The sequence below is a fragment of the Amaranthus tricolor genome, chromosome 5 (assembly GCF_026212465.1).
Source record: "Amaranthus tricolor cultivar Red isolate AtriRed21 chromosome 5, ASM2621246v1, whole genome shotgun sequence".
Lineage (NCBI taxonomy): Eukaryota > Viridiplantae > Streptophyta > Magnoliopsida > Caryophyllales > Amaranthaceae > Amaranthus > Amaranthus tricolor.
In genome coordinates, this window is record NC_080051.1 from 32,174,994 (window position 1) to 32,188,975 (window position 13,982).

Below are 13,982 nucleotides of genomic sequence, written 5' to 3' on the forward strand. Positions count from 1 at the left end.
ATAGTGAGAGCTTTTGAAAAAATTATTTCTTTATTTTAAAATATTTTTTTTGTTTCTATAAAATTATATTATTTGACTAAAATATAAGAGATTTTTTTAAGTTAAATAGTGCTATTTTATAGGGATAAAGGAAGTATTTACAACACTTTTCTCTTATAAATATTTTATAATAGTTGTAAAATTACCTTTTTTTTATAAAATATTAACTCTATTATTCTCTATTTTACTCTTATTTTATTCACACTTAATATATCATTAATTTTTTAGCTATTGTTATTGAGGATATTATAGACATTATGCACTTTAAAAATGACATTCTTAAAACTTGTGTTAAAAGAGAATGCTGCAAGAAAATAAAAAGAAAGAAATTATTAAAATAGTAAGTATTTCTACTTAATAAGTACAATTATTGACAAATGATTATTATTATTATTAGATTGGTAAATGCTAAAATAGTGTGGATCAAGTTTATACAAGCCTTTTACTCCGAGTTGCTCCGTAATTATGACTATGTGTATTTTTTATTTGAGTTTTTGCTAGAGTACAATTACTCTCTCAGTCTCTTCTCTTCTTTTTTTTTTTTTAGTTTTTGCTGAAGAATTACTCTCTCCATCTCTTCTCATTTTACACAAGTTGTAAAATTATTGAAATTTAGTGGAAAACATAATTGAAATGTAAAGAAAAAAAGTGGATAATAGGAATTTGTGATTAAGATGAAAACATAATGTATATATATATGTTTGTAGATGAGATTAAAAGAAGAATAGTGAGACCATTGCCAAAAAAAGTTGCAAAATTAGTCGTACAAATAAAAATGAAAAGTGGTGCAAATTGAGGGGGACAAATGGTGTATCCATAAGTAAATAGCTAGAAGTCTTCAAAATAGACCCGACGATCTGATATTTATTCGACCGATTACCGAATTCGATTTTACCCGACTTTTAAATGTATTTATAGTTATGTAAAAAACTAAAGGGACACATTATTCGACTTTAAACCAATTTAAAATAAACATCTGACTCGAAATTGACTCAATAACCCGAATAAACACATCTACAAATAAGGTGGAAATATTATATTTTTTTTGACTTTTATATGCGATAAAAATCGAATATTTAGTCACTATCATATACAAGCATGAAAGAAAATAAATCTTCCATAGCTAACCAACACTAAACTTTAAATTTTGACAAATCTTTTCATTTGATGCGACTATTTATAACAAGGCTATTGGTAAAGCAAAACGTGCAATTTAAATAAGGTTTTGTACATTAAGAGAGGACAAATTAACAATTTTAATGAAAAAAATATGTATAAATTATACTCCCTCCTATTCATTGATTTATGGATATTTTTTTATTGGGTCAATTTATTAATTATGTCTCATTTCTATTTTTATCATTCTTTTTTACCCTTTTATCCATACAACAACACATAAATATCAATACCTTTTATAGAAAAAGAGAATTTTCTACCCAAAGTGGTCCTTCATCTCTCCTTGACTTTGATGCAAAACTCAAATGTCTCTTTTTCTATAAATAAGAGGAAGTAATTTATTACCGCATAGTTTTTTCATTTAATTTTTTATAGCCAAAAGTTCATTGTTTATGAGTTATAAACACAGCAAATCAAAAGGTTTATCAATTATAGGTAAGTGGTTTTATAATTAATGACTTTTGGTATTTATCTTTAACCTAATTGTTAACTATACAACTTCCTTTTAAATTTCAATTTAATGTTTCACCCTTTAAGTCCAATCAACTTCAAAGCCTTTTGATTTATTTGTTCATTATTTCCATCATCTTTACCTTCTCATTTCACTCAATTCCCATTTCTGCAATATCAAAGTTAATTTTTCTTTCAATTTGTGTAATTTACAACAAGCACAGTGGGAATTTCACATTGAATTTCGATGTTAATATTGTAATTCAATTATTTGTTGTTTTTACCTCTGTAATTCAAAGTTCAATGTGAATGTCTGTGCATTTTTAGACTTCGAACAACTCGTTAATGTCTGATATAAAATGGATGGAGTAACATTAGGGAAAGGGAGGAAAATAATAAGCAGTGAAACTGATTCACATAGAGCACTTAGGGTTGTAGATTCTAATGGATATCAACTTGTATGTCTTTATGGTTGTTGATGATGTTCGAAGGTAGGACCCGAGAGGGTCAGTTGGAGGGGGCATGAGCTCATACTTTGCCATGGGCGCCGGATGGCCGATAACGCCCTTGGCCGTGTCACTATGCTAGGAAGTAGAGAAAAGATCCATTGATAAAAAACTACTCAGTGATAGAAAGTTTATTCATTGATCGAAAGTTATTTAATGATAGAAGGTTTATTCTTTGGTAGAAAGCTTACGCGTTGATAGAACGTTTACTCTTTGATAGAATATTTACTCTTTGATAGAACATCTACTTATTGATAGAATAGTTTATACTAGTGAGAAATGTGCCTAAGTTAAGTTATCTCAAGGGTATTACAGACTATGATCACACTTACCTTAAGATAGACAAGCTCTATAAGGTCATGTGTTAGGCATTCTGTTAATGCCTTGGTGTAGTAGAACTATACGTGGTTTGCAAGAGTTTATGTTTGAAAAAGAGGAGCGTGAATACCTGCATTCTACTCAAGAACACATGGTTCGAGTTGGAAAGCACGTAATGAAATTTAGAAGTATAAGTGGCCGATAAACGGTTACTATTCGTGCTCGCGTCTTATGAAATCATCTTATATTGTTTTATAATATAATGTTATCTAGTAGGTGGTCTTATTATTTTGATGCTAGTTACTGACGTGTACGTGTTTGTGTTTATGTTTGATTATTGATGACTTCCTATGACTGTCCTGCTATGACACATTGGCCTTTGGTCGAATGTCGAGCAGCGGGAGGATCATAGACAGGCGCAACAGGTATTGGAGCTTCTTTTGCATTGCATTGGGGGAGAGTGATGAGGGCAAAGCATAACCTGAGTCATACCTTTATCTTTCGATTTTGTAGCTCTTGTTATCTTTTGTAAGCTATTGTTGTATATGTTTTGTTATGAGGCCTTGTGCCCTACCTTGTATATTTGTATTCCGCTGCGTAGCTTATAACTCTGTATGGTTTTAAGAAGTTAAGTCTTTTTAAAACGCAAGCGTCGACACTGGAACCACGATCCATGCTTGGTATGTCGATTTGGGAAGCTGGCGACGAATCATTCCGCCGTGGTGTGAGATTTTTTTAAAAAAAGAAGCAATGATGCCTTAGATTAGTTTAATGCTTTATTGTGCTGATGTTCTACCACATGATCGATTTTTAGAAGAGATGCTGCCGAAATTTTCACGCATGCTTTTTAAAGTTAATATTTAACGTTTATATAAATTCAATTCCTTTTTCTTTTATGTAACACCCGAATTTTCTCCCGTCCTTTACGGTTTTGGTTTCGTTAAGGGGCTGAAAATTCAGGGGTGTTACAAAGGGTGAGAAGGATTTACAGCCGTCCATAGTAATGATTGACGCTCAAAATTGTCTGATGTTTCTAACTTTAAGATGCACGCGGTTTAGTTTATTTTTGAACCGGTTCAATAAAATTTTCTGGTGGGTTCTTTGTGTTTCTCTCTCATCTTCATTTCTTTGTTTTTTCTCAATTGCATTCGTCCTTCATTCGATCGTCATTCATCCTCCATTCGATCGCCATTCATCCTCCATTCATCCTCCATTCGATTTAGTAAAATCATTCGAAGGATCGCCATTCATCCTCCATTAGGTTCTGTAAAATCATTCGAAGGTTTGTCTTCCATTCAGTTCATTTTGTTGATCTTCATTTGCGATTTTCATTCATTCGATTTTCATTCTGCGATTTTCTCTCGTTGGATTTTACATTTTCATTCGATTTTCTCTTGTTTCTTTATCTTCAATTTTAAATTTTCCTCTTTGATTATTTTGTGTTTTTAGGGTTTATTCTTCTATTTTTTATTTTTATTTGAGTATTATTCTGATATTTGATTTTTAGGGTTTTTCATTTGGTTTAATTCTGTGATTTGTTTGTTTGGATCATAGTTTCCACACAGAAGATTATTTTAGGGTTTTTCATTGGGTTTATTCTTCATTCTGCGATTTCTCTAAGTAGGTTTAAGTTTAAATGAAGGACTATGCTTATGGTTTCTTTAGATTGCTTTGTCTGAGCATGCTCAAATTTATTTGGCAAATGACTTCAACTTACTGTTGTAATAGTTGTATTAAAACTTTTTATGATGATGACTTCAACCATTTGGGGTAACTTATGTAATAGTTCCTGGAGTTTGAGTCCTAACAAATTAAAGGTACTATGTCATTTAACTAAGATAGTAAATCAAAAAAACAATAACAACAATGAACCCTAGAACACAGTAAATTCCCCATAGATACAATTAAGAAAATAGTAACTCAGCATATTTATAGTATCCTTCATTAAGGACATAGTAAATTTTAATATGATTGATGCTCACAATTTTTTTTCACAGTTAATCATAATCAACAACACCATAGTATGTTTTTCTAAGAAAGAAGTACACAAAAATTGAACAAAAAACGAACACACGGTAATAGAAGAATTCATACTTTTAAAAATCAAACTTAAAATAAAAACTATAATCAAAACATGACCTAAAATCAAAACTTTTTAAACTCATAAACCCTAAAATCAAACACAGTAACAACAATGAAACCAAGAACACAGTAACACAAAAAAAAATTAAAATTTCATAAAACTTATAAAATGTACCTTCAAATTCACCCAATTGTAAAGATGAATGTGGTGATCCCTTTTGTGAATCTTCCATTGTTAACACTGTAGAATAATTGTAATTGAGAAAACATTAACTTAGCATATTCATAGTATCCTTTATTAAGAACATAGTATCGTTTTTTCGCAAAGAAAACAAAAACAATTGAAAATTTTGCATACCTTAATTCAAGTGAAGAGGAAGATTTCAATTGAAATCTGAGTTTTTTCGAAGCTTTTCGACCGTTTTTGAAGGTTTATCGAACAGGAAGAGAAATCAAGTGAAGAGGACATGCACTATTGTATTTCAATTAAAACAAATTTTCTTTTCTTGCCTACTTTTTCTGGTTCATTATCCTAGCCATTAGATCTTTCAGAAATCAATGGCTCAAAATCCTTCTCACCCTTCTCATTTTGAGACCCCTTTTTATTGGATCCCTTCCCTATATATATATATATATATATATATATATATATATATATGTATATATATATATATATATATGTATATATATATACATATATATATATATATATACATATATATATATATATATATATGTATATATATATATATATGTATATATATATATATATATATGTATATATATATATATATATGTATATATATATATATATATATATGTATATATATATATATGTATATATATATATATATGTATATATATATATATATGTATATATATATATATATGTATATATATATATATATATATATGTATATATATATATATATATATATATATGTATATATATATATATGTATATATATATATATATGTATATATATATATATGTATATATATATATATGTATATATATATATGTATATATATATATATATATATATATATATATATATATATATATATATATATATATATATATATATATATATATATATATATGTGTGTGTGTGTGTGTGTGTATATATATATAACAGCAATTCACGGGGGTTTCCATTTTGAATCTGCTTTGGTTGCTGGCAAACACTTTCTTGTTTGCTGTCTTTTTAAACTTTGTTATTGTTATCAAAGATCAAAGTTCTGGGAATCAATTTTCACTAATTATGGAAATTAATTTCATGTTTCAGCTAATAGATCGGGAACCAGTGGAAAGTGTTGTATTGTCTTGTGGAAAACCTAGTAAACTTTGAACATTGAGTTGTTCTTGCTAATTTTTGTTTGTACTACTTGAAATGATCTTAGGAAAAGTTGTCATTACTTTTGTTAATTTCATTGTTTATTTGTGATGCATCTCAATGGTTGTGTTTGAAATGGCAAAGAGCTAAATGAAATTTATAAACAAATTGGTAACACAACCTGTTGTAACTGCAAAAAGGAAGATTTTCAAAGCTAAAAATTTTGAGGTGATGAGTTAGTGGATTAATGGTTAAAGTTAGCGGTTAAAATTGCGAGATGATGGATGGGTGAAGAGACAATTGCAAAAAGGTTATTTCCGATTGACCGTTGTAGCAAATATCATTTTCAACTTCAAATAAATAAGAAGTATACATTATTTAATAAGTCATTTTAATATAATCCATAATAATTTGAAGGCAAAGTACTATAAATTTTTTGCCCATCGAAATAAGAGACATCATTTGAACCAAAGATATAAAATTTTTTTCGTATATAGGTTACCATATACTGGGACACATGCGTTTTGATATCACAAACCAGGTTCAAGGGACATAGTTCATATGCACATGCTACTATCGAACAAATAGAAAATGATATCTCGCTCTTCCATTGCTAAGTTTTTCTTGTTAATTAACTCTGTTTCTACCAAAATATTTTGGACTACCATAGCTAGCCAGAGAAATAGGCTGCAAAGCATGCTTATTCCTTTCTGCTGATCAATGATGACGCATCATTGAGGCAGCAACATGTCTCCTTACAGTGCCAGCGCTTGTAGAATGCCATGATTCAGATTAAATAAACTGAAATCAAGAATGAAAGATATTCCTTGGGAGGGGGGGTGTCTTGCTGTGGCATGTGATTCAAAAGCTTCATTTCTTGGTTGAATAATGTGAAGTTGAAAGTGTGTTCAAATAAAGATAACTTGTAACTCTTCCATTTTACAAACTTCAGGTTCTGACTCTTCTGAGTGTATATCAGGTGTAGTGAAGTGGGATATACAATCTTTTGTCAACCACAGGAAAGCAAGTTTGCAAATATCCACCTTGGAACTGGTACATCATACACTATTGCTTTGCATATTGTTTTGCTTTTCTGCTTTGTGTAATTTGTATCAATCTGTCAAGTTTTTTTTTGGCTTGTTATCCGTCGGTGAGCAGTTGAAGGATACAATTCTTGAAGGCATCCATCCAGTTGCTGCATCCTTGAAGGAAAATTTTGGAGTTGATTTTGTGGATAAATGTTTGTTAAATTTGCCCTGTGATGGTAGTGATCCTACATCCTCCCTGTTAAGGAGCAATGAAGATGATTATGGTGGTAGAACCATGCTTGCAGAAGAAAATGGCTGTTTATAGTGAAGACTATGAGGAACTCATGGTTCTCGATAAAAAGTAGAGTATAGCAAAATGTCTAATAGAGTAAGTTATCAAAGTTCAATTTTCAATTTATCCCATTAAATAGTGAAGCAGTAGTAATAATTTGCAACATACAAGTATATATTTCATGCTAAGGAAACAAAAGGAGTATACCTAATGATATATTCCTGTGGTATAGTGTACCAACCAAGAGGAGCAGCACCCATATCTTCCACAAAGCAAACTATTTGAAGCAGGTGGAAAATACTCCTACCAGACGGTACACTAGCTGATTATTCACATCCCAAGGCCTTGGCTTCTTCAGAGATTCAACTGATCATCAATCACTACCGACAAGCAGCCATAAATGCCATTCGAGGAAGTTTTGATGGTACAGGGATTCAACAGTATTTGTGTTGATCAATTATTTGTGTTGATTAAATAAGTACAGAGACTAAAACATTAATTAATTAGACTTGGTCTTGGTACATTGTGTAGGCTACCAAGTTTTTCTATGGTGTTTTGTTATCCTGGGCTTTGCTCGTATGTTTATTGTGTAATTTATTTTCTACATTAATAAAATTTCATCTCTCAAAAATAGTAGGAGTAGAAATAATAATAATAATAATAATAATAATAATAATTAAAAATAATTTATCGCTATAATTAGTTAAAATGTTAGTTATGTTCATTAGCCACACTTATCAAGTGAGGAAAGTTTTCAACATGTATAAGCGTGGCTGAAGGTATTACTAGCCAAGCTTATTAGCACCTTTAGCCACGTTTATTAAGCGTGCCTAAAAATTTATCAACACAAGCAGAGACCACGCTTAATTAAACGTGGCTAAATCGATCAGTCTCACATATAAGCGTGCCTAACTGCATTTTTAAGTGTAGGTAGATGCAACTTTTTTGGATTGATTTTGAGATGTAAAATTATCGAATTTATGCATTAATCAATTTCTATTAAGAATGTTGAAAAAATTAGTTTGACGACAGTTTAAGGGAACAATTTTACATAAGAGATTAGAAAAAGAAAATAATTCTAAAAAACATGCACAAGTTATAAAAATAAACTGTTTATTGACATTTTCTTTTTTTAATAATAGTCCGAATGTATTAAAAAACATCGCTCAAATAAATAGGAATATATTGTATTTGTCTATCAGATTCAGCATAGCCATCAACTAAGTTTTTACTTCACATTCAGTCATTCACACGAATATTTATGGGAAGGTGGAATGTATATTAACAATAGTGGTAGCTGCCCATCCAGCTGTTGTTATTAATCCACTTTCATGCTCAATGTGTTTTAACATTCTTTATAGTACATTACTATATATAGTCAAAAAACACTTTCATTACCATATTTGATTCTTGGATGCCGCTGTTTATTGGTTTTTTCGTCTTTTTTATTAGGTGTATATTGAAAATATTTAGCAATTTGGTTATTACTATATATACTTTCTCTGCTCCAAAAAACTTGTAACGTTTGTTTTTTTTTATGCAATTCAGCACTAATTAAATCTTTAATAAAAAATATAGTAAAATTTCACATGGTAGCACTGAACTTTCAGGAAACGCCTGTGGTAACACTTTTGTAAGATTTTTCCACATGATAACATCCAATTTATGCCTTATCTAACTGCCGTAGCATTTTCCGTTAAATTCTTGTCAATTTCCGTTTAATTAACCATTTTGACGTTTCTACTCTTGTTAAGTGTTGGTTGTTGTCTTTACAATTTGCCCTAAACAATTTTTATGCTCTCAAATTTTTAATTCACCATTTTGGTGTTTAATTCATCGTTTAATTCATCAACGCTCTCAAATGTTTAGGGCAAATTATAAAGACAAGAACTAACACTTAATAAGGGTAGAAACATCAAAATGGTGGATTAAACGGAAATTGAAAAGAATTTAACGAAAAATTATACGGCAGTTAGATAAGGCATAAATTGGATGCTACCATGTGGAAAATCTTACAAAAGTGCTACCATTGGCGTTTCATTAAAGTTCGATGCTACAATGTGGAATTTCCCAAAAATTTATGTACAATAAAAAGTTGGAAAATTTCACATAGTGGCATCAAACTTTTATGAAACGCCAGTAATAGCACTTTTGTAAGATTATTCCACATTGTAGCATCTAGTTTATGCCTTATCTAACTGCCGTAACATGTAAAATTCTTGTTAATTTCCGTTTAATTCACTATTTTGACGTTTCTACCCTTATTAAGTGTTGGTTATTGTCTTTATAATTTGCCCCAAACCATTTTTATGCTATTAAAAGTTTAATTCATCAACGCTCTCAAATGTTTAGGGCAAATTATAAAGACAACAACCAACACGTATTAAGGGTAGAATGTTAAAATGGTGAATTAAACGGAAATTGAGAAGAATTTAACAGAAAATGCTAAGGCGTTAGATAAGGCATAAACTGGATGCTATCATATGGAAAAATCTTACAAAAGTGCTACCACTGGCATTCCATGAAAGTTCGATGCTACCATCTGGAATTGTTCCTAAAAAGTTATAAAAATTTGATATTAATGATATTTGCAATGAGATGAATCAAACAAGATTTTACTTAACTATGTTTTAACTTATAGGTTAAAAACTAATCACAAATTAAGGATGATCCATGAATTGTGTCATATCTCTAAAGTTGCAACTAATTTGGAACTAATAAAGTGGATTAGTAATGCTTAAATTTGAACTAATCATACCTAGTGTATTTTGAACATAGGAATTTATGATCTGGGTTTGGGGAGGAAAGGAAGATGTCAACTCATACCCAAAAAAAGAGGATGCTACCAAAGAGTCCATCGGCTCAAAAAAGATCCTCAAAATGATAAGCTCTTGCAAAGAAAATAATTGAGTGAAACTGAATCCGCAAGCTTGCATCTTATTATATAAGCTTGACCCTTAAACATAAAATTAGAAATAAATAAAATATGTATAAATAAAATAAAAATAAATCGGTAAGAAATAAGTAAAAGAATGATATGTAAAAGGCAAAGGTAAAGAACCGGAATACCAGCTAGTAACTGATAAGCGAGAGAGTATCAATAGTCTAATACATGGATAAGGCAAATGCAAAGGCAAAGGTAAAGAATGATAAGGCTCCAACTACCCATATCCCTGATCAGGTCCTCAAAGAGGTGTAAGTCATTCAAGTCATTTTTTTAGCAATCAAAACAATTTTAAGGGTTCAATGAAGCTCATATCAAAAATCCAACTCAACTAAAATTTTAATCTAATGGTTGAAGCCGTAGGCCTCACATGAAAGCTCTTTGGTCTAGAAGTGTGGATGCAGCACAAACCCTCATACCTAGTGCGAAAGCAACAAATTCGTGACATCTTGTGACGATGATTGTGATGACGATGGCTTCTGATATAATATTAAGAAACCAACTCAATCAAAAACTTAACCTTAATCTGATAATTAAAGCCTCAGAATATGTTATAATAGTGGTGGCAAAAATGAATAGGATAGATTACCCACCTAATAAAGTGAGTTGAGACCTTTAGAATAAAATTATAGGAAAAGGGAAGATAAGATTAATGACGACATAATTTGCATTGGTGCATGAATATTGAAATTCCAAGTGGCAAGTGTTGATTGAGAAGAAGAGGCTAGACAATAGACTCTATAGCTTGAAATTGTTGGTGTAGAAAGGAGCAGCAAATCCTGAAGAGTCAAGCTCAGCTCAGTATTCCACTCACTTCCCACGCCAACCATTGGTTTAATTCCTTACGCTTTTGATGGGAATTTCCTACTTTTCGATTTGCCGTCAAACCTGATTTTTTTTAAGTGGGCAAATCTAGGGAATGTCAACACCATTTTACTCACTTACAAATGTTCTTATTCAACCAATTATTTTTAGAGATTGAATAAAGGAATAAATTGACTTAAATTTTCGACTCGATATGATCCTTTTTATTTCACACAAAACTTCTTAAAATATTATATATTTCCATAATATTATTTTTTGTTTTTCTTTTCATAGCTACGCTTGTTAAAAAGCTTATCACATGAAAAGAAGAATATAAGAATCGATGATGACGACCATTGAGATTAAAATTAAAATGATAGACTAATCAATAGTAATAGTAATAGCATCTTTAATTTGACTGCTTTTGGATTCTGACTCCTCAAGCACTAAAAAATGTAGTGGCTTATGATCTCCTTGATGAACAAGAAAACTGTGGGGGGGGAGGGGGGGGGGGGGGGTTAACATTAAATTGTACTAATTCAAGTCTTGTTCTGACTCATCTTACGACTAAGTAGTGCTGGCCGTCCTCCCTCTTAAACCTGCCACCTTCTTTGTTTTTTTGTTGGTGGAGAATTTTTGTATATTTTGTGTAACACTACCTACCTATTTCAATTCTTCTCTATATATATATTCATCAATCAGATGTGAAACTGATCACTGCCTTCTCTTTATTTCTACATCATACTCCTATAAATTAGTTACATCTTTATTTTTGATTTGGAACCCAAGAAGAGAGCACGTTGATGCACGTCCATGCCCACCAACTGATATCATCATCATCCGATCTCATCTGATCTAGGTAAGTCATCATCATTAGGTGGGCTATAAGATTAGTGTAGATGAACTTATTGCCATTGCCACTGATTCAATTCATTAGTTTTTGAGTCAATCCCAAACTAATTATTTGCTAATAAAATGACGTGTGGTAAAAAGTAAAATTCTTTCGGTCGTAAATTCAAAGGGACAGAGAGTACATCATTATATTGTAATTGAGAATAAGATGGTGCGGATGATGTAAGAGTAAAAGACAGCAACACTGAACAGAGCATGCAAGTGTCAAGTGTCTCAAGTCTCAAAACTATAGATAGCTAAGTTCAGTTAGGAGACAAATTAAAGCTTCATTCTGGCTTTACACTTTATGTTTCTCACAACTTAATTTAGATATACTCCTACTTGTACACAGTAGACTAGTAGTACTTCAAAAATATAATGATTCAACCTTGTAAGTAGTAATGTATAACCTAGCTAGTAGTTGATTTATAATTATAATTATAGGTGCATGCATTACTATTTAGAGTAACCTGTATGTCGAGTAACTATTTATTAGAAATAATTATTATGCATCCATTATCACTGACTAGATTATCATGACCTATCTTGCTTTCTTTTTTCTTCACTACTCCAGACAAGAATCTAAAATCATGTATTATTACTTATTGGAGGATAAAGATGCACCAAAATATTCTCTTTTTTTTTAGGAATACTCCTGTCCTATTCACTATATTATAGGCATAGCAACCTTGGCTTTTTCGTTTCTGTATTTAATTATTACTCCAAATGCTGCATCAAAAGTCAAGTTTGATACTGGTCATTTTTTTTGGTTTGTTTGTCTATGAACTATGAAGTGTAATTAAAGATTGATTGGTTGAATTTATAGTGTAGTGATCGATCTATTATCGGATCAGATTGGATGGGTTGGTGGGAGAGGATGAAGATAAGTAAGGTCCTTGTAATAGTAATGTTAATGGCAGTTACAGTAGAAGTGAGCATGGGAAAGCATAAAAAGCGGGATTCAGCAGAAACAACAAGTAGTGAAGCAAATTACAATTACTGTCTAAGTTGGAGAATGGCAGTTGAATCAAACAACATGCGAGGTTGGAGGACAATTCCAACACAGTGTTGGAGGTACATACAGAGTTACATGGTGGGTGGTCAGTACACACGTGATATAAGCTTGATTGTCGACCAAATATATGCTTATCTTGATGATTCTGTTTCACCCCTTGCTGATGGCTTTGATGCTTGGGTCTTTGATGTCGATGATACTTGTCTTTCTAACCTCTTTTATTATCAAGCAAAACGCTTCGGGTAAAAACTTTTTTATTTTTCATTTTTTCTTTCTTTCTTTTCTTTTCTTTCTTAATATTAATAACTGGTAACTGTAGGTGTGACCCCTACAATCCAACTGAGTTTAGATTATGGGCGCTAAAAGGGGAGAGTCCAGCAATTCCTGCAGTCTTACAATTGTTCAATAAATTGACTCTAACAGGATTCAAGGTGATGTTAATAACTGGAAGGGACGAAGAGACCCTTTTCGATGCTACTTTTGATAATCTCACACAAGAAGGTTTCATTGGCTATGAACGTCTCATTATGAGGTTGGTACATGCCAATAGTAGATTAACTTAACCAACTAAATTTAATTCATGTTTTTTGGCTTCTTAATCTCCTCGATAATGATTTCCAAACTATGTATTATTGGGCAAGGTCACCTGAATATAGAGGACAAGGTGCAATGATGTTCAAGTCAGAGATGAGAAAGCAGCTGATAGAGCAAGGCTACAGAATCTGGGGAAATGTAGGAGACCAATGGAGTGACCTCCAAGGCAATTTTACTGGTGATAGAACATTTAAGCTTCCAAATCCCATGTACTTTGTTCCTTAATCTTCTTCTCTACTCCTTGTTAGGACCAATTTTCGTGTGTGGATCCCCTCATCCCTACCAACATGTAAAACTTATAGAGCTATGTTCTATGGTTAATGCCTATTTCGTGCATGCATGTAAATTTGTGAAGAAACAAGATGATTTCGGAACAACAAACTTGTCTTAAGGAAACACAGTTGGTCAGCAACTACATAGATTCATAGCCACATACTCGGCATCATCTGTATATCTCAGTCATGTATGTGATGAAAACAACCTATCATCATAGATTCATAGCAACT

The 13,982-nt window shown here is 31.4% G+C and overlaps 1 protein-coding gene across 2 annotated transcripts; it reads left to right on the plus strand.

The window, feature by feature from the left end:
• Positions 1-11,517: 11,517 nt before the first annotated feature.
• Positions 11,518-13,857, plus strand: LOC130813884 (acid phosphatase 1). Of its 2 annotated transcripts, none has more exons than XM_057679788.1 (4): positions 11,518-11,835; positions 12,694-13,124; positions 13,202-13,414; positions 13,524-13,857. In XM_057679788.1, the coding sequence occupies exons 2-4, from the start codon at positions 12,727-12,729 to the stop codon at positions 13,699-13,701; spliced, it is 789 nt and encodes a 262-aa protein (XP_057535771.1). In that variant the 5' UTR covers positions 11,518-11,835; positions 12,694-12,726; the 3' UTR covers positions 13,702-13,857. The 2 variants fall into 2 exon arrangements, with proteins under 2 accessions (XP_057535771.1, XP_057535770.1); XM_057679787.1 differs by having other exon boundaries at positions 12,699-13,124.
• The last annotated feature ends 125 nt before the right edge of the window (positions 13,858-13,982 follow it).

What these genes read in the sequence shown, in the direction of transcription:
- LOC130813884 (XM_057679788.1), top strand. Translation starts at nt 12,727, where the DNA reads ATGGGTTGGTGGGAGAGGATGAAGATAAGTAAGGTCCTTGTAATAGTA. An exon ending in TATCAAGCAAAACGCTTCGG is followed by an intron (nt 13,125 to 13,201) that starts GTAAAAACTTTT and finishes TGGTAACTGTAG; the next exon opens with GTGTGACCCCTACAATCCAA. An exon ending in TATGAACGTCTCATTATGAG is followed by an intron (nt 13,415 to 13,523) that starts GTTGGTACATGC and finishes TTATTGGGCAAG; the next exon opens with GTCACCTGAATATAGAGGAC.